The 22,565-nt window shown below is 43.8% G+C and overlaps 1 protein-coding gene across 7 annotated transcripts in view; it reads right to left on the bottom strand.

Moving 5' to 3' along the window:
* Positions 1 to 22,565, bottom strand: part of ARHGEF10L (Rho guanine nucleotide exchange factor 10 like) — a 252,227-nt gene that overhangs the window by 59,847 nt on the left and 169,815 nt on the right. For all 7 annotated transcript variants that reach the window (XM_063942112.1, XM_063942111.1, XM_063942110.1 and 4 more), the window contains 8 exons: positions 21,966 to 22,078; positions 21,806 to 21,883; positions 13,736 to 13,915; positions 12,710 to 12,826; positions 12,476 to 12,568; positions 10,817 to 10,990; positions 502 to 647; positions 2 to 180 (listed from right to left, as the gene is read on the bottom strand). In XM_063942112.1, the coding sequence (XP_063798182.1) occupies positions 2 to 180; positions 502 to 647; positions 10,817 to 10,990; positions 12,476 to 12,568; positions 12,710 to 12,826; positions 13,736 to 13,915; positions 21,806 to 21,883; positions 21,966 to 22,078 (1,080 nt within the window). The remainder of the gene's footprint in view (position 1; positions 181 to 501; positions 648 to 10,816; positions 10,991 to 12,475; positions 12,569 to 12,709; positions 12,827 to 13,735; positions 13,916 to 21,805; positions 21,884 to 21,965; positions 22,079 to 22,565) is intronic.

Genomic DNA, 22,565 nt, shown 5'->3' with positions numbered 1-22,565 from the left:
CTCTGACCCGCAGAGGGCGACTGCTTCTTGCTGACAGACTGAAGTCCAGCCGCTGCTTCTTTCTCAAACACGTTCCCTTCCAAGCCAAACTCTGCCACGTGGAGCTGGTTCAAAGCAGCGTTCCACTTCAGCACGTAGCGAGGCCCCAGCGGAACCAGATTCCCAATATCCGGCTGCCCCCTGGAAAGAGAGAAGAATGGAATGTTGGCCATGTTTGGATGAGCTCATGTCTCTGTGATTAAAACACCTCATTACAGAGGTCCCAGTGATTGTAAAGGGAATCCCCTAATGACCTGAAGAAGGGCTCCAACTGCCCATAGTATTCAATGGCCAACAGAAGACTCATTGACAGCTTACAATAGGTCTGAAACTAGGTTAGGGGGAATGGAGGTTGGCTAGGTGCCCATGATTTGCTATATGGAAGAAGGGATGTAATATTAACCAGGCGTCGTGGACAACCACTTTAACTTGGGACCCCCTTGTCCCATAGTGGACACTCACTTGAAGTTGATGTTGGCACACACCAGGACATCATTCAGTAAGAAGAGCTTGCGTTCCTTGGATTTCAGAAGCTGTCCCTTCTCCCCGTACACCATCTCAGTGAGCGTCTCGCAGATGAGGAGCTGGTTCAGCCCAGAGCTCAGATTCTGTAAGACGAAGGGAGAGTGTGTAGTCAGTGTGTATATAATATCAGAATAAGGGCGACTCTTACTATGACTGGAGTCCGTTTAATGGCCCTTCTACAATATTGATATCGAAGTCAAACCTACTGGGCTCTGCTTTCTTATAACACAATGGCCCTCATTCCGAGTTGATCGCTCGCTAGCTATTTTTTGCAGAGCAGCGATCAGATAGTCGCCGCCTATAGGGGAGTGTGTTTTCGCTTTGCAAGTGTGCGATCGCATGTGCAGCCGAGCGGTACAAATTTTTTTTTTGCAGTTTCTGAGTAGCTCTGGACTTACTCAGCCGCTGCGATCACTTCAGTCTTTTTGGTCCCGGAAATTGACGTCAGACACCAGCCCTGTAAACGCTTGGACACGCCTGCGTTTTTCCAACCACTCCCAGAAAACGGTCAGTTGCCGCCCACAAACGCCCTCTTCATGTCAATCTCCTTGCGATCGGCTGTGTAAATGGATTCATAGCTAGAAGCATTGAACAGCAACAATGCTGTTTGTACCCGTACGACAGGCCTGCGCAATGCGGTGCATACGCATGCGCAGTAGTAACCGGACCGCTGCGCTGCGAAAAAATGCAGCGAGCGATCAACTCGGAATGAGGGTCAATATTCAATACCGCAACACACACCAACGCCATCTTCTTATAATAATGCAGAGGCCTGAGCTATATACACACCCCATTATCAGCAATATCAGCAACCTAAACCGCCTGCCAGCTCCGTAACATTATTATACACACACTGAGCCATCTGACAGAGGTGCCTCATCTATTATTATATACATACACTGAGCCATCTGACAGAGGTGCCTCATCTATTATTATATACACACTGAGCCATCTGACAGAGGTGCCTCATCTATTATTATATACACACTGAGCGATCTGACAGAGGTGCCTCATCTATTATTATATACACACTGAGCCATCTGACAGAGGTGCCTCATCTATTATATACACACTGAGCGATCTGACAGAGGTGCCTCATCTATTATTATACACACACTGAGCCATCTGACAGGTGCCTCATCTATTATTATATACACACTCAGCGATCTGACAGAGGTGCCTCATCTATTTTTATATACACACCGAGCCATCTGACAGAGGTGCCTCATCTATTATTATATACACACTGACCCATCTGACGGAGGTGCCTCATCTATTATTATATACATAGCGAGCGTTCTGACAGAGGTACCTCATCTATTATTATACACACACTGAGCGATCTGACTGAGGTGCCTCATCTATTTTTATATACACACACTAAGCCATCTGACAGCGGTGCCTCATCTATTATGATGCACACACGGACTACACACTGAGCGATCGGACAGAGGTGCCTCATCTATTTTTATATACACACTGAGCGATCTGACAGAGGTGCCTCATCTATTATTATATACACAGTGAGCGTTCTGACAGAGGTGCATCATCTATTATATATACAGCGAGCGATCTAACAGCGGTGCCTCATCTAATATTATATACACACTGACTACACCCGGAGCGATGAGACAGAAATGCCTCATCTATTATTATATACACACACTGAGCGATCTGACAGAGGTGCCTCATCTAATATTATACACACACTGAGCGATCTGACAGAGGTGCCTCATCTATTATTATATACAGACTGAGCGATCTGACAGTGTTGCCTCATCTATTATTATACACACACTGAGCCATCTGACAGAGGTGCCTCATCTAATATTATACACACACTGAGCCATCTGACAGGTGCCTCACCTATTATTATATACACACTAAGCGATCTGACAGAGGTGCCTCATCTATTATTATATACACACTGACTACACACCTAGCAATCTGACAGCCGTGCCTCATCTATTATTATATACATACTCAGCGATCTGACAGAGGTGCCTCATCTCTTTTTATATACACACCGAGACATCTGACAGAGGTGCCTCATCTATTATTATATACACACACTGAGCCATCTAACAGAGGTGCCTCATCTATTATTATATACACACTGAGCCATCTGACAGAGGTGCCTCATCTATTATTATATACACACTGAGCGATCTGACAGAGGTGCCTCATCTATTTTTATATACACACCGAGACATCTGACAGAGGTGCCTCATCTATTATTATATACACACACTGAGCCATCTAACAGAGGTGCCTCATCTATTATTATATACACACTGAGCCATCTGACAGAGGAGCCTCATCTATTATTATATACACACTCAGCGATCTCACAGAGGTGCCTCATCTATTATTATTTACACACTCAGCGATCTGACAGAGGTGCCTCATCTATTAATATATACACACTGAGCGATCTGACAGCGGTGCCTCATCTATTATTATATAAACACTGACTACACACCTAGCAATCTGACAGCGGTGCCTCATCTATTATTATATACACACTCAGCGATCTGACAGAGGTGCCTCATCTATTTTTATATACACACCGAGCCATCTGACAGAGGTGCCTCATCTATTATTATATACACACACTGAGCCATCTGACAGCGGTGCCTCATCTATTATTATATACATAGCGAGCGTTCTGACAGAGGTACCTCATCTAATATTATACACACACTGAGCGATCAAACTGAGGTGCCTCATCTATTTTTATATACACACACTGAGCGTTCTGACAGAGGTGCCTTACCTATTATTATACACACACTGGGCGATCTGACAGAGGTGCCTCATCTATTATGATATATACACACAATGAGCAATCTGACAGAGGTGCCTCATCTAATATTATATACATACTGAGCGATGTGACAGAGGTGTCTCATCTATTTTTATATACACACACTGAGCCATCTGACAGCAGTGCCTCATCTATTATGATGCACACACGGACTACACACTGAGCGATCTGACAGAGGTGCCTCATCTATTATTATATACACACTGAGCGATCTGACAGAGGTGCCTCATCTATTATTATATACACAGCGAGCGTTCTGACAGAGGTGCCTCATCTATTATTATTATTATATATACAGCGAGCGATCTAACAGTGGTGCCTCATCTAATATTATATACACACTGACTACACGCGGAGCGATGAGACAGAAGTGCCTCATCTATTATTATATACACACACTGAGCAATCTGACAGAGGTGCCTTATCTATTATTATATACAGACTGAGCGATCTGACAGTGTTGCCTAATCTATTATTATACACACACTGAGCCATCTGACCGAGGTGCCTCATCTATTATTATATACACACACTGAGCCATCTATTATTATATACACACACTGAGCCATCTGACAGAGGTGTCTCATCTATTATTATATACACACTGAGCGATCTGACAGAGATGTCTCATCTATTATTATATACACACTGAGCCATCTGACAGAGGTGCCTCATCTATTATTATATACACAGCGAGCGTTCTGACAGAGGTGCCTCATCTAATATTATACACACACTGAGCGATCTGACTGAGGTGCCTCATCTATTATTATATACACACAGCCATCTGACAGAGGTGCCTCATCTATTATTATATACACACTGAGCCATCTGACAGAGGTGTCTCATCTATTATTATATACACACTGAGCGATCTGACAGAGGTGACTCATCTATTATTATATACACACTGAGCAATGTGACAGAGGTGCCTCATCTATTATTATATACACACTGAGCGATGTGACAGAGGTGCCTCATCTATTATTATATACACACTGAGCCATCTGACAGCGGTGCCTCATCTATTATTATATACACACTGAGCGATCTGACAGAGGTGCCTCATCTATTATTATATACACACTGAGCGATCTGACAGAGGTGCCTCATCTATTATTATATACACAGCGAGCGTTCTGACAGAGGTGCCTCATCTATTATTATATATACAGCGAGCGATCTAACAGCGGTGCCTCATCTAATATTATATACACACTGACTACACGCGGAGCGATGAGACAGAAGTGCCTCATCTATTATTATATACACACACTGAGCAATCTGACAGAGGTGCCTTATCTATTATTATATACAGACTGAGCGATCTGACAGTGTTGCCTAATCTATTATTATACACACACTGAGCCATCTGACCGAGGTGCCTCATCTATTATTATATACACACACTGAGCCATCTATTATTATATACACACACTGAGCCATCTGACAGAGGTGTCTCATCTATTATTATATACACACTGAGCGATCTGACAGAGATGTCATATCTATTATTATATACACACTGAGCCATCTGACAGAGGTGCCTCATCTATTATTATATACACAGCGAGCGTTCTGACAGAGGTGCCTCATCTAATATTATACACACACTGAGCGATCTGACTGAGGTGCCTCATCTATTATTATATACACACAGCCATCTGACAGAGGTGCCTCATCTATTATTATATACACACTGAGCCATCTGACAGAGGTGTCTCATCTATTATTATATACACACTGAGCGATCTGACAGAGGTGACTCATCTATTATTATATACACACTGAGCAATGTGACAGAGGTGCCTCATCTATTATTATATACACACTGAGCGATGTGACAGAGGTGCCTCATCTATTATTATATACACACTGAGCCATCTGACAGCGGTGCCTCATCTATTATTATATACACACTGAGCGATGTGACAGAGGTGCCTCATCTATTATTATATACACACAGCCATCTGACAGTGGTGCCTCATCTATTATTATATACACACTGAGCGATGTGACAGAGGTGCCTCATCTATTATTATATACACACTGAGCCATCTGACAGAGGAGCCTCATCTATTATTATATAAACACTGAGCGATCTGACAGAGGTGTCTCATCTATTATTATATTCACACTGAGCGATTGAACAGACGTACCTCATCTATTATTATATACACACTGAGCGATGTGACAGAGGTGCCTCATCTATTATTATATACACAGCGAGCGTTCTGACAGAGGTGCCTCATCTATTGTTATATATACAGCGAGCGATCTAACAGCGGTGCCTCATCTAATATTATATACACACTGACTACACGCGGAGCGATGAGACAGAAGTGCCTCATCTATTATTATATACACACACTGAGCAATCTGACAGAGGTGCCTTATCTATTATTATATACAGACTGAGCGATCTGACAGTGTTGCCTCATCTATTATTATACACACTGAGCCATCTGACCGAGGTGCCTCATCTATTATTATATACACACACTGAGCCATCTGACAGAGGTGTCTCATCTATTATTATATACATACTGAGCGATCTGACAGAGATGTCTCATCTATTATTATATACACACTGAGCCATCTGACAGAGGTGCCTCATCTAATATTATACACACACTGAGCGATCTGACTGAGGTACCTCATCTATTATTATATACACACTGAGCCATCTGACAGGTGCCTCATCTATTATTATATACACACTGAGCGATGTGACAGAGGTGCCTCATCTATTATAATATACACACTGAGCGATGTGACAGAGGTGCCTCATCTATTATTATATACACACAGCCATCTGACAGCGGTGCCTCATCTATTATATACACGCTGAGCGATGTGACAGAGGTGCCTCACCTATTATTATATACACACTGAGCCATGTGACAGAGGTGCCTCACCTATTATTATATACACACTGAGCGATGTGACAGAGGTGCCTCACCTATTATTATATACACACTGAGCGATGTGACAGAGGTGCCTCACCTATTATTATATACACACTGAGCGATGTGACAGAGGTGCCTCACCTATTATTATATACACACTGAGCGATGTGACAGAGGTGCCTCACCTATTATTATATACACACTGAGCGATGTGACAGAGGTGCCTCATCTATTATTATATACACACTGAGCCATCTGACAGCGGTGCCTCATCTATTATTATATAAACACTGAGCGATGTGACAGAGGTGCCTCATCTATTATTATATACACAATGAGCCATCTGACAGCGGTGCTTCATCTATTATTATATATACAGCGAGCGATCTAACAGCGGTGCCTCATCTAATATTATATACACACTGAGCGATGTGACAGAGGTGCCTCATCTATTATTATATACACACTGAGCCATCTGACAGCGGTGCCTCATCTATTATTATATACACACTGAGCCATCTGACAGAGGAGCCTCATCTATTATTATATAAACACTGAGCGATCTGACAGAGGTGTCTCATCTATTATTATATTCACACTGAGCGATTGAACAGACGTACCTCATCTATTATTATATACACACTGAGCGATGTGACAGAGGTGCCTCATCTATTATTATATACACAGCGAGCGTTCTGACAGAGGTGCCTCATCTATTGTTATATATACAGCGAGCGATCTAACAGCGGTGCCTCATCTAATATTATATACACACTGAGCGATCTGACAGTGGTGCCTCATCTGTTATTATATACACAGTCAGCGATCTGACAGAGGTGCCTCATCTATTTTTATATACACACCGAGCCATCTGACAGAGGTGCCTCATCTATTATTATATACACACTGAACCATCTGACAGAGGTACCTCATCTAATATTATACACACACTGAGCGATCTGACTGAGGTGCCTCATCTATTATTATATAAACACACAATGTGCAATCTGACAGAGGTGCCTCATCTAATATTATATACATACTGAGCGATGTGACAGAGGTGCCTCATCTATTATGATGCACACACGGACTACACACTGAGCGATCTGACAGAGGTGCCTCATCTATTATTATATACACACTGAGCGATGTGACAGAGGTGCCTCATCTATTATTATATACACACTGAGCCATCTGACAGCGGTGCTTCATCTATTATTATATATACAGCGAGCGATCTAACAGCGGTGCCTCATCTAATATTATATACACACTGACTACACCTGGAGCGATGAGACAGAAGTGCCTCATCTAATATTATATACACACACTGAGCGATCTGACAGAGGTGCCTTATCTATTATTATATACAGACTGAGCGATCTGACAGTGTTGCCTCATCTATTATTATATACAGACTGAGCGATCTGACAGTGTTGCCTCATCTATTATTATACACACACTGAGCCATCTGACAGAGGTGCCTCATCTAATATTCTACACACACTGAGCCATCTGACAGGTGCCTCACCTATTATTATATACACACTGAGCGATCTGACAGAGGAGCCTCATCTATTATTATATACACACTCAGCGATCTGACAGAGGTGCCTCATCTATTATTATTTACACACTCAGCGATCTGACAGAGGTGCCTCATCTATTATTATATACACACTGAGCGATCTGACAGCGGTGCCTCATCTATTATTATATACACACGGACTACACACCTAGCAATCTGACAGCGGTGCCTCATCTATTATTATATACACACTCAGAGATCTGACAGAGGTGCCTCATCTATTTTTATATACACACCGAGCCATCTGACAGAGGTGCCTCATCTATTATTATATACACACACTGAGCCATCTGACAGAGGTGCCTCATCTGTTATTATATACACACTGAGCCATCTGACAGAGGAGCCTCATCTATTATTATATACACAATCAGCGATCTGACAGAGGTGCCTCATCTATTATTTACACACTCAGCGATCTGACAGAGGTGCCTCATCTATTATTATATACACACTGAGCGATCTGACAGTGGTGCCTCATCTGTTATTATATACACACTCAGCGATCTGACAGAGGTGCCTCATCTATTTTTATATACACACCGAGCCATCTGACAGAGGTGCCTCATCTATTATTATATACACACTGAACCATCTGACAGAGGTACCTCATCTAATATTATACACACACTGAGCGATCTGACTGAGGTGCCTCATCTATTTTTCTACACACACACTGAGCGTTCTGACAGAGGTGCCTCACCTATTATTATACACACACTGAGCGATCTGACAGAGGTGCCTCATCTATTATTATATAAACACACAATGTGCAATCTGACAGAGGTGCCTCATCTAATATTATATACATACTGAGCGATGTGACAGAGGTGCCTCATCTATTATGATGCACACACGGACTACACACTGAGCGATCTGACAGAGGTGCCTCATCTATTATTATATACACACTGAGCGATCTGACAGAGGTGCCTCATCTATTATTATATACACACTGAGCGATCTGACAGAGGTGCCTCATCTATTATTATATACACACTGAGCGATCTGACAGGGGTGCCTCATCTATTATTATTATATACACAGCGAGCGTTCTGACAGAGGTGCCTCATCTATTATTATATATACAGCGAGCGTTCTAACAGCGGTGCCTCATCTAATATTATATACACACTGACTACACGCGGAGCGATGAGACAGAAGTGCCTCATCTATTATTATATACACACACTGAGCGATCTGACAGAGATGTCTCATCTATTATTATATACACACTGAGCGATCTGACAGAGGTGCCTCATCTATTATTATATACACACTCAGCGATCTGACAGAGGTGCCTCATCTATTATTATATACACACTGAGCGATCTGACAGTGTTGCCTCATCTATTATTATACACACACTGAGCCATCTGACAGAGGTGTCTCATCTATTATTATATACACACTGAGCGATCTGACAGAGATGTCTCATCTATTATTATATACACACTGAGCGATCTGACAGAGGTGCCTCATCTATTATTATATACACACTCAGCGATGTGACAGAGGTGCCTCATCTATTATTATATACAGACTGAGCGATCTGACAGTGTTGCCTCATCTATTATTATACACACACACTGAGCCATCTGACAGAGGTGTCTCATCTATTATTATATACACACTGAGCGATCTGACAGAGATGTCTCATCTATTATTATATACACACTGAGCGATCTGACAGAGGTGCCTCATCTATTATTATATACACACTCAGCGATGTGACAGAGGTGCCTCATCTATTATTATATACAGACTGAGCGATCTGACAGTGTTGCCTCATCTATTATTATACACACACTGAGCCATCTGACTGAGGTGCCTCATCTATTATTATATACACACACTGAGCCATCTGACAGAGGTGCCTCATCTATTATTATATACACACACTGAGCCATCTGACAGAGGTGTCTCATCTATTATTATATACACAGCGAGCGTTCTGACAGATGTGCCTCATCTAATATTATACACACACTGAGCGATCTGACTGAGGTGCCTCATCTATTATTATACACACACTGAGCCATCTGACTGAGGTGCCTCATCTATTATTATACACACACTGAGCCATCTGACTGAGGTGCCTCATCTATTATTATATACACACTGAGCCATCTGACAGAGGTGCCTCATCTATTATTATATACACACTGAGCGATGTGACAGAGGTGCCTCATCTATTATTATATACACACTGAGCGATGTGACAGAGGTGCCTCATCTATTATTATATACACACTGAGCCATCTGACAGCGGTGCCTCATCTATTATTATATACACACTGAGCGATGTGACAGAGGTGCCTCATCTATTATTATATATACACTGAGCCATCTGACAGCGGTGCCTCATCTATTATTATATACATACTGAGCGATGTGACAGAGGTGCCTCACCTATTTTTATATACACACTGAGCGATGTGACAGAGGTGCCTCATCTATTATTATATACACACTGAGCGATGTGACAGAGGTGTCTCATCTATTATTATATACACACTGAGCGATCTGACAGAGGTGCCTCATCTGTTATTATATACACACTGAGCGATGTGACAGAGGTGCCTCATCTAATATTATACACACACTGAGCGATCTGACAGAGGAGCCTCATCTATTATTATATACACACTGAGCCATCTGACAGAGGTGCCTCATCTGTTATTATATACACACTGAGCGATGTGACAGAGGTGCCTCATCTAATATTATACACACACTGAGCGATCTGACAGAGGAGCCTCATCTATTATTATATACACACTGAGCGATCTGACAGAGGTGCCTCATCTGTTATTATATACACACACTGAGCGATGTGACAGCAGTGCCTCATTTGTTATTATGCACATGTATGATGAATGGGAATAACCCGGCCATTACCTCCCGGCAGTCTGGGCCCTTCCTCACCTTATGCAGGGTGCTGCGGTCATTTATACTCTTGCAGAGCTGCTGGATCTCAGCCACCTGATCTGCGACGCGTTTCTGCTCGTTCAGCTTCTCCGCCAGGGTCTCTAGTTCCGTCAGCGCCAGCTGCAGCGACAGGCGGTCTGCATGTCCCCGAGGCGTGTTCTTCAGCATGTCCTGCAGGACAGAGTTACAGGTGACGGGCAGGAAACATTTACAGGTGACAGGCAGAAGACAACTACAGGTGACAGGCAGGAGAGACAGTTACAGGTGACAGGCAGGAGAGACAGTTACAGGTGACAGGCAGGAGACAGCTACAGGTGACGGGCAGGTGAGACAGTTACAGGTGACGGACAGGAGAGACAGTTACAGGTGACGGACAGGAGAGACAGTTACAGGTGACGGACAGGAGAGACAGTTACAGGTGACGGACAGGAGAGACAGTTACAGGTGACGGACAGGAGAGACAGTTACAGGTGACGGACAGTAGAGACAGTTACAGGTGACGGACAGTAGAGACAGTTACAGGTGACGGACAGTAGAGACAGTTACAGGTGACGGACAGTAGAGACAGTTACGGGTGACGGACAGGAGAGACAGTTACGGGTGACGGACAGGAGAGACAGTTACGGGTGACGGACAGGAGAGACAGTTACGGGTGACGGACAGGAGAGACAGTTACGGGTGACGGACAGGAGAGACAGTTACAGGTGACGGACAGGAGAGACAGTTACAGGTGACGGGCAGGAGACATCTACAGGTGACGAGCAGGAGACATTTACAGGCGACGGGCAGGAGACATCTACAGGTGACGGACAGTAGAGACAGTTACAGGTGACGGGCAGGAGAGACAGTTACAGGTGACGGGCAGGAGAGACAGTTACAGGTGACGGACAGGACAGACATTTACATGTGACGGGCGGGAGACAGTTACAGGTGACGGGAAGAAGACAGTTACAGGTGACGGGAAGAAGACAGTTACAGGTGACGGGCAGGAGACAGCTACAGGTGACGGGCAGGAGACAGCTACAGGTGACGGGCAGGAGACAGCTACAGGTGACGGGCAGGAGACAGCTACAGGTGACGGGCAGGAGACAGCTACAGGTGACGGGCAGGAGACAGCTACAGGTGACGGGCAGGAGACAGCTACAGGTGACGGGCAGGAGACAGCTACAGGTGACGGGCAGGAGACAGCTACAGGTGACGGGCAGGAGACAGCTACAGGTGACGGGCAGGAGACAGTTACAGGTGATGGGCAGGAGAGACAGTTACAGGTGACGGGCAGGAGAGACAGTTACAGGTGATGGGCAGGAGAGACAGTTACAGGTGATGGGCAGGAGAGACAGTTACAGGTGACGGGCAGGAGAGACAGTTACAGGTGACGGGCAGGAGAGACAGTTACAGGTGATGGGCAGGAGACAGTTACAGGTGACGGGCAGGAGAGACAGTTACAGGTGACGGGCAGGAGAGACAGTTACAGGTGATGGGCAGGAGACAGTTACAGGTGACGGGCAGGAGACAGTTACAGGTGACAGGCAGGAGAGACAGTTACAGGTGACGGGCAGGAGAGACAGTTACAGGTGACGGGCAGGAGACAGTTACGGGTGACGGGCAGGAGACACACGGAGACAGCCTGGCTGAGTCCATGAGCCGGGGATTTACCTGCAGTAGGAGGATGAACTGGGGAAATCGCTGGATCGGTTTTACCATCAGCCCATAGAGCGTCACCCTGTCCGGACTGGCTGCCTGCTTCTTCTGTATAACAAGCACAGGACACAGGACATTACAGGCGTACAGAGACTCCCGTTTACCATCTTACTTCACTCCAGAAAGAATGAGGACGGACGTGTCGCGGAGCAGAATCCTGGGCTGAAGATATTCCCGTACCCCTCTCACCTTCAGGAACTCCAGGAAGGCCAGCTTGGTGAGACAGGCCTTCTTGATCAGGGTCATGGCGTTGGTGAAGTTATTGACGTAATCACTGTAGACATCTAGTACCATGGACTTGGAGAACTGGGGGAGCGAAGAGAGAGTTCATGTCAACAGATGGACAATTGAGCAGAGGGACAATGGAGAAGCTTTGGAGGGGGAGGGGGGGGGGAGAGAAGACGTTTGGCTAAGAAGCGATGAAACCACAGAAGGAGGGAATCGCAAAGTCGGACTCACGCCGCCATGGGCCCTAAGCCAGACTCAGGAGTGAGCGAGGCCTATTCTTCCTATCCATTTGTAAAGACCCAGTACAGGCAATCGGACACCTGAGACCTGGCGCACAGGGGACACACGCCTGTGAGAGTCGCAACCGATCTCTGCGGCACTCTGGCACGTCTGCCAGCCTGCGCCAAGTGAGGCGGGAGGTGGCGGGAGGGTGCCACGAGTGCGTTATAGGCCAGGACACGTAACCAGGCACACATGCAAACCGGACACGGAGGCATGAACGCAGCCTGGTCAGGAGAGGGGCAGATAGTGGATGATGGTGATCAGAGCAGAGATCTGGGGGTACACAGGCCACCTGTGGACCCTGATATCTATATTACTATATAAGTGCATCTGAAGATCTCGCTAGAAAGGTCTGTGATAGAACGACGATAACAGTACATCACAGTCTGGAAGAATGGTGGATGTTTGGTCTTTCATGTGGAGTGTGGAAGCGGTGGCACATTAGGTAGGAGAGTAATAGATGTATACGCTGGTGAGGAACGGCAAGGTGCGGTGACTGCGGTTAGGCACCAGCGTTATCAGCCTCTAATAATATAGTATCCGGTGCTGACTGGTATTTCCACGCAGCTACCGACAGTACGGCTGGAACGAGGAGAGGCTTCAGGAGACACGGAGCGGCCACCGCTGGAATCTGCTGGTAACATACACCGGCTGCAGACAGAGGACGCAGAGAGCTGCAATACAACCACCGCACCAGGCACTTACCGAGGCCACAAACAGGTCCCCAATCTTCTCTGTGGTGTCCCACTCTGCCACCCGGGAGGACAGGGCGATCTGGAAGACGGAATGGCAATGCAGGATCTCCTTCACCCGCGAGAAGACCAGCTGACACTTGCGAGCGCTCAGAAGCTTCGGCTCCATTTCCAGGAGGGGGTTACGGTAATCCTGCAGGGAAGAGGGAGACGCGGTGAGCGGGTAAAGGTCAGCCTGCAGTACAGCGCAGTACGCCGCCTGCTCCCAATCTGTCACTGACTTTGTGTAATGCAAGGTTTTTATTCCTATTTATGTTTTATCATTTTATGTAAAGTGTATTTTATTTTCACATTAAGGGTCTGACGCAGAGTTTTGCGGATTGTGCGCATTTTGCACTGTGCGCTCTGTAGCTGAGCGCAAACATCTACATGTGGCTCAAGCAGCGTATCTGGGTGATAAAGAGGTGTCGTAGGCGGTGTTGGGGATGGAGTGTACACGGGATGGAGGGCTGAGATATGCCTATGCAGACATCTGTCCGCTGCTACCCTGGTGCAGGTCCGCACTGATTAATGGCGGCTACGAAACGGCATCTGCGGCAGGCTAGCATTCCCCTAAGTAACACAGACTTTATATTTATTTCCACTTTTTGCTCTGTGCATGAATCTGTAAATGTAAGTGATCACTATCAGCGTAAAGGGATGCGTCGCCGTGCGGCTGTGTTTCTGCAGGAACAGCTCAGTGCGACGAAGTGATTGGTGGCAGCGGAGACTCTCAGTTCCCTGTTTCAGACCAGCGGCTATTGCACCATCAGATAGATGCACACGAGACATTTGTTGCTGTGATACATGTGGTCAGCGTCTACATGAACCTTATGTCAGTCAGTAGGAAGTAAAAGGAGAAGAACACAACGACTGGAAAACTGTACATTTTATGTGTACCCAATAATCTGTCTCCACCGACTGCTCGGCTGGAAAAGTACGCTACGATGAAACAGTAGTATATATGTCAGGATTACACTATAACAGTAGTATATATGTCAGGATTACACTATAACAGTAGTATATATGTCAGGATTACACTGTGATATAACAGTAGTATATATGTCAGGTTTACACTATGATATAACAGTAGTATATATGTCAGGTTTACACTATTATATAACAGTAGTATATATGTCAGGATTACACTGTGATATAACAGTAGTATATATGTCAGGTTTACACTATGATATAACAGTAGTATATATGTCAGGTTTACACTATTATATAACAGTAGTATATATGTCAGGTTTACACTATGATATAACAGTGGTATATATGTCAGGATTACACTATGATATAATAGTAGTATATATGTCAGGTTTACACTATGATATAACAGTAGTATATATGTCAGGATTACACTATAACAGTAGTATATATGTCAGATTTACGCTATGATATAACAGTAGTATATATGTCAGGTTTACACTATGATATAACAGTGGTATATGTCAGGTTTACACTATGATATAACAGTGGTATATATGTCAGGATTACACTGTGATATAACAGTGGTATATATGTCAGGATTACACTATGATATAACAGTAGTATATATGTCAGATTTACGCTATGATATAACAGTAGTATATATGTCAGGTTTACGCTATGATATAACAGTAGTATATATGTCAGGTTTACACTATGATATAACAGTGGTATATATGTCAGGATTACACTATGATATAATAGTAGTATATATGTCAGGTTTACACTATGATATAACAGTAGTATATATGTCAGGATTACAGTATGATATAACAGTAGTATATAGGTCAGGTTTACGCTATGATATAACAGTAGTATATATGTCAGGTTTACACTATAACAGTAGTATATATGTCAGGTTTACACTGTGATATAACAGTAGTATATATGTCAGGATTACACTATGATATAACAGTGGTATATATGTCAGGATTACACTATGATATAACAGTGGTATATATGTCAGGATTACACTGTGATATAACAGTAGTATATATGTCAGGATTACACTATGATATAACAGTAGTATATATGTCAGGTTTACACTATGATATAACAATAGTATATATGTCAGGATTACACTATGATATAACAGTAGTATATATGTCAGGTTTACACTATGATATAACAATAGTATATATGTCAGGATTACACTATGATATAACAGTAGTATATATGTCAGGTTTACACTGTGATATAACAGTAGTATATATGTCAGGATTACACTATGATATAACAGTAGTATATATGTCAGGTTTACACTATGATATAACAATAGTATATATGTCAGGATTACACTATGATATAACAGTAGTATATATGTCAGGTTTACACTGTGATATAACAGTAGTATATATATGTTAGGTTTACACTATGATATAACAGTAGTATATATGTCAGGTTTACGCTATGATATAACAGTAGTATATATGTCAGGTTTACGCTATGATATAACAGTAGTATATATGTCAGGTTTACACTGTGATATAACAGTAGTATATATATGTCAGGTTTACGCTATGATATAACAGTAGTATATATGTCAGGTTTACACTATGATATAACAGTAGTATATGTCAGGTTTACACTATGATATAACAGTAGTATATATGTCAGGTTTACACTATGATATAACAGTAGTATATATGTCAGGTTTACACTATGATATAACAGTAGTATATATGTCAGGATTACACTATTATATAACAGTAGTATATATGTCAGGTTTTCGCTATGATATAACAGTAGTATATAAGTCAGGTTTACACTATGATATAACAGTCGTATATATGTCAGGATTACACTATGATAGAACAGTAGTATATATGTCAGGTTTACACTATGATATAACAGTAGTATATATGTCAGGATTACACTAGGATATAACAGTAGTATATATGTCAGGTTTACACTATGATATAACAGTAGTATATATGTCAAAATTTACACTGTGATATAACAGTAGTATATATGTCAGGTTTACACTATGATATAACAGTAGTATATATGTCAGGTTTACACTATGATATAACAGTAGTATATATGTCAGGTTTACACTATGATATAACAGTAGTATATATGTCAGGTTTACACTATGATATAACAGTAGTATATATGTCAGGTTTACACTATGATATAACAGTAATATATATGTCAGGTTTACACTATGATATAACAGTAGTATATATGTCAGGATTACACTATGATATAACAGTAGTATATATGTCAGGTTTACACTGTGATATAACAGTAGTATATATGTCAGGTTTACACTGTGATATAACAGTAGTATATATGTCAGGATTACACTATGATATAACAGTAGTATATATGTCAGGTTTACACTGTGATATAACAGTAGTATATATGTCAGGTTTACACTATGATATAACAGTAGTATATATGTCAGGTTTACGCTATGATATAACAGTAGTATATATGTCAAAGTTTACACTGTAATATAACAGTAGTATATACAGTATGTCAGGTTTATGCTATAACAGTAGTATATATGTCAAAGTTTACACTGTGATACAACAGTAGTATATATGTCAGGTTTACGCTATGATATAACAGTAGTATATGCACCAGTCTTACACTATGATATAACAGTAGTATATGCACCAGTCTTACACTATGATATAACAGTAGTATATGCACCAGTCTTACACTATGATATAACAGTAGTATATATGTCAAGTTTACGCTATGATATAACAGTAGTATATGCACCAGGTTTACACTATGATATAACAGTAGTATATGCACCAGGTTTACACTATGATATAACAGTAGTATATGCACCAGGTTTACACTATGATATAAGAGTAGTAGATGCACCAGGTTTACACTATGATATTACAGTAGTACATGCACCAGGCTTACACTATGATAAGACAGTAGTAGATGCACCAGGTTTACGCTATGATATAACAGTAGTATATATGCCAGGTTTACACTATAACAGTAGTATATGCACCAGGTTTACACTGTGATATAACAGTAGTATATGCACCAGGTTTACGCTATGATAAGACAGTAGTAGATGCACCAGGTTTACGCTATGATAAGACAGTAGTAGATGCACCAGGTTTACACTATGATAAGACAGTAGTAGATGCACCAGGTTTACGCTATGATAAGACAGTAGTAGATGCACCAGGTTTACACTATGATAAGACAGTAGTATATGCACCAGGTTTACGCTATGATAAGACAGTAGTAGATGCACCAGGTTTACGCTATGATAAGACAGTAGTAGATGCACCAGGTTTACGCTATGATAAGACAGTAGTAGATGCACCAGGTTTACGCTATGATAAGACAGTAGTAGATGCACCAGGTTTACGCTATGATAAGACAGTAGTAGATGCACCAGGTTTACGCTATGATAAGACAGTAGTAGATGCACCAGGTTTACGCTATGATAAGACAGTAGTAGATGCACCAGGTTTACGCTATGATAAGACAGTAGTAGATGCACCAGGTTTACGCTATGATAGGACAGTAGTAGATGCACCAGGTTTACACTGTGATATAACAGTAGTAGATGCACCAGGTTTACGCTATGATAAGACAGTAGTAGATGCACCAGGTTTACGCTATGATAAGACAGTAGTAGATGCACCAGGTTTACACTATGATAAGACAGTAGTAGATGCACCAGGTTTACGCTATGATAAGACAGTAGTAGATGCACCAGGTTTACACTATGATAAGACAGTAGTATATGCACCAGGTTTACGCTATGATAAGACAGTAGTAGATGCACCAGGTTTACGCTATGATATAACAGTAGTATATGCACCAGGTTTACACTATGATATAACAGTAGTATATGCACCAGGTTTACACTATGATATAAGAGTAGTAGATGCACCAGGTTTACACTATGATATTACAGTAGTACATGCACCAGGCTTACACTATGATAAGACAGTAGTAGATGCACCAGGTTTACGCTATGATATAACAGTAGTATATATGCCAGGTTTACACTATAACAGTAGTATATGCACCAGGTTTACACTGTGATATAACAGTAGTATATGCACCAGGTTTACGCTATGATAAGACAGTAGTAGATGCACCAGGTTTACGCTATGATAAGACAGTAGTAGATGCACCAGGTTTACACTATGATAAGACAGTAGTAGATGCACCAGGTTTACGCTATGATAAGACAGTAGTAGATGCACCAGGTTTACACTATGATAAGACAGTAGTATATGCACCAGGTTTACGCTATGATAAGACAGTAGTAGATGCACCAGGTTTACGCTATGATAAGACAGTAGTAGATGCACCAGGTTTACGCTATGATAAGACAGTAGTAGATGCACCAGGTTTACGCTATGATAAGACAGTAGTAGATGCACCAGGTTTACGCTATGATAAGACAGTAGTAGATGCACCAGGTTTACGCTATGATAAGACAGTAGTAGATGCACCAGGTTTACGCTATGATAAGACAGTAGTAGATGCACCAGGTTTACGCTATGATAAGACAGTAGTAGATGCACCAGGTTTACGCTATGATAGGACAGTAGTAGATGCACCAGGTTTACACTGTGATATAACAGTAGTAGATGCACCAGGTTTACGCTATGATAAGACAGTAGTAGATGCACCAGGTTTACGCTATGATAAGACAGTAGTAGATGCACCAGGTTTACACTATGATAAGACAGTAGTAGATGCACCAGGTTTACGCTATGATAAGACAGTAGTAGATGCACCAGGTTTACACTATGATAAGACAGTAGTATATGCACCAGGTTTACGCTATGATAAGACAGTAGTAGATGCACCAGGTTTACGCTATGATAAGACAGTAGTAGATGCACCAGGTTTACGCTATGATAAGACAGTAGTAGATGCACCAGGTTTACGCTATGATAAGACAGTAGTAGATGCACCAGGTTTACGCTATGATAAGACAGTAGTAGATGCACCAGGTTTACGCTATGATAAGACAGTAGTAGATGCACCAGGTTTACGCTATGATAAGACAGTAGTAGATGCACCAGGTTTACGCTATGATAAGACAGTAGTAGATGCACCAGGTTTACGCTATGATAAGACAGTAGTAGATGCACCAGGTTTACGCTATGATAAGACAGTAGTAGATGCACCAGGTTTACGCTATGATAAGACAGTAGTAGATGCACCAGGTTTACGCTATGATAAGACAGTAGTAGATGCACCAGGGTGTATTTTATGCCGGGGGTTAAGCCACTGGGAGTCCCCTTTGTTATGGTCTGCATGAAGCACAGTTACTGGACTCTGGATGGGTATATAGGAATTGTCTAGATGTATTTACAGCAGAAACAAGTAGAATTTGCAGTAAGAAGTCTAAGCTTATACCCAGCTCTGTGCCAGCTGCCTGTGTGTACGTGGTGCGACGTTATGTAGCCTATGCCCACTGCCTGTGTTTATGTGGTGCGACGTTATGTGGCCTGTGCCCGCTGCCTGTGTTTATGTGGTGCGGTGTTATGTGGTCTGTGCCCGCTGCCTGTGTTTATGTGGTGCGGTGTTATGTGCTCTGTGCCCGCTGCCTGTGTTTACGTGGTGTTATGTGCTCTGTGCCCGCTGCCTGTGTTTATGTGGTGCGACGTTATGTGGCCTGTGCCCGCTGCCTGTGTTTATGTGGTGCGGTGTTATGTGGTCTGTGCCCGCTGCCTGTGTTTATGTGGTGCAGTGTTATGTGCTCTGTGCCCGCTGCCTGTGTTTATGTGGTGCAGTGTTATGTGGCCTGTGCCAGCTGCCTGTGTTTACGTGGTGCAGTGTTATGTGGTCTGTGCCCGCTGCCTGTGTTTATGTGGTGCAGTGTTATGTGGCCAGTGCCAGCTGCCTGTGTTTATGTGGTGCGGTGTTATGTGCTCTGTGCCCGCTGCCTGTGTTTATGTGGTGTTATGTGCTCTGTGCCCGCTGCCTGTGTTTATGTGGTGTAATGTGGCCTGTGCCAGCTGCCTGTGTTTACGTGGTGTTATGTGGCCTGTGCCAGCTGCCTGTGTTTACGTGGTGTTATGTGGCCTGTGCCAGCTGCCTGTGTTTACGTGGTGTTATGTGGCCTGTGCCCGCTGCCTGTGTTTACGTGGTGTTATGTGGTCTGTGCCCGCTGCCTGTGTTTACGTGGTGTTATGTGGTCTGTGCCCGCTGCCTGTGTTTACGTGGTGTTATGTGGTCTGTGCCCGCTGCCTGTGTTTACGTGGTGTTATGTGGCCTGTGCCAGCTGCCTGTGTTTACGTGGTGTTATGTGGCCTGTGCCAGCTGCCTGTGTTTACGTGGTGTTATGTGGTCTGTGCCCCCTGCCTGTGTTTATGTGGTGCGGTGTTATGTGGTCTGTGCCAGCTCCTGTGTTTACGTGGTGTTATGTGGCCTGTGCCAGCTGCCTGTGTTTACGTGGTGTTATGTGGTCTGTGCCCGCTGCCTGTGTTTACGTGGTGCAGTGTTATGTGGTCTGTGCCAGTTGCCTGTGTTTATGTGGTGCGGTGTTATGTAGCCTGTGCCAGCTGCCTGTGTTTACGTGGTGCAGTGTTATGTGGCCTGTGCCAGTTGCCTGTGTTTATGTGGTGCGGTGTTATGTGGTCTGTGCCCGCTGCCTGTGTGTTTATGTGGTGCGGTGTTATGTGGTCTGTGCCAGCTGCCTGTGTTTATGTGGTGCAGTGTTATGTGGCCTGTGCCAGCTGCCTGTGTTTACGTGGTGCAGTGTTATGTGGTCTGTGCCCGCTGCCTGTGTTTATGTGGTGCAGTGTTATGTGGTCTGTGCCAGCTGCCTGTGTTTATGTGGTGCAGTGTTATGTGGCCAGTGCCAGCTGCCTGTGTTTACGTGGTGCGGTGTTATGTGCTCTATGCCCGCTGCCTGTGTTTATGTGGTGCCGCATCATGTGGTCTGTGGTCATTAACACTATTTAAATTGTGGTCTGTAATCATTACGCCCTAAGCGTGCCCCAACATGTCACTTACTGTCACAGCCGCCAAACATCTGACTGAACCACTGGAGCGACTTGGATTTTCATAAAACAACCTCACTACGGCCCCACGGACTTACCTGCAAGACGCGCTGCAAGGACTCCACATAGCTCCGCTCGCTCTGCACGATGGAAGCCAGGATGTGCCGGCGCAGAACCTGCAGGATACACATGGCGCCGTTACCCTAGTGCCTTAGTCAGTGCAGAGAGCGCCGTGTGCGGCAACGCCCCAGTCCTCACCTGCTGCGCGCTCAGCCCCTCCGGCATCGGCCCCAGCTCCGACGGTGGTGGGTTCAGGTCCAAGTTCAGACCGCTGACCTCCAGAAACCCCATCTCTTCCTCCTCAGAGTCCCCTAGGAGAAGAAAGAGCGTTTGAACTAGGACGGTGCAGGGAGAGCGAGGAGGCGCTGGGAAAGAGACTGTAGTTACCCGAGGAGACGCTCTCCTCCGTGGTACTGACGCTCTCCGTCGTCTGCTTTTTATAGCGGCGTTTGCTGAACCACAGTGAGGACCGGCTGGTCCCGTGGCCCAATCTGAGCCTCAGCGCCATGTTAGCTGTGAGGTGGACAGTGGCCGGGTGTGAGAATGAGGAGAGAGGTTTTGGTGACAGTGTATGTGGGGTGGAGACGACGAGGAGGAGGAAAGGATGAGATTAAGTTACCAGGGAGGAGGAGGAGGAGGCTGGATGTGCTGACTGGAAAGGTTTATTCTGTGACTCACATGTCACTTCCCTGTTCATAGAAAGACTGACACGGAGAAACGCAACTACTGTCCGACTGTCAGAGCCACATACTGTATACAGGCTGCTCACACGCGCAACGGCCTATCCGGGTCCCAGGA

This window comes from Pseudophryne corroboree, chromosome 10 (genome assembly GCF_028390025.1).
Source record: "Pseudophryne corroboree isolate aPseCor3 chromosome 10, aPseCor3.hap2, whole genome shotgun sequence".
Lineage (NCBI taxonomy): Eukaryota > Metazoa > Chordata > Amphibia > Anura > Myobatrachidae > Pseudophryne > Pseudophryne corroboree.
Note: the sequence above shows the minus strand (reverse complement) of the source record. Positions and strands in the feature narration are given on the sequence as shown.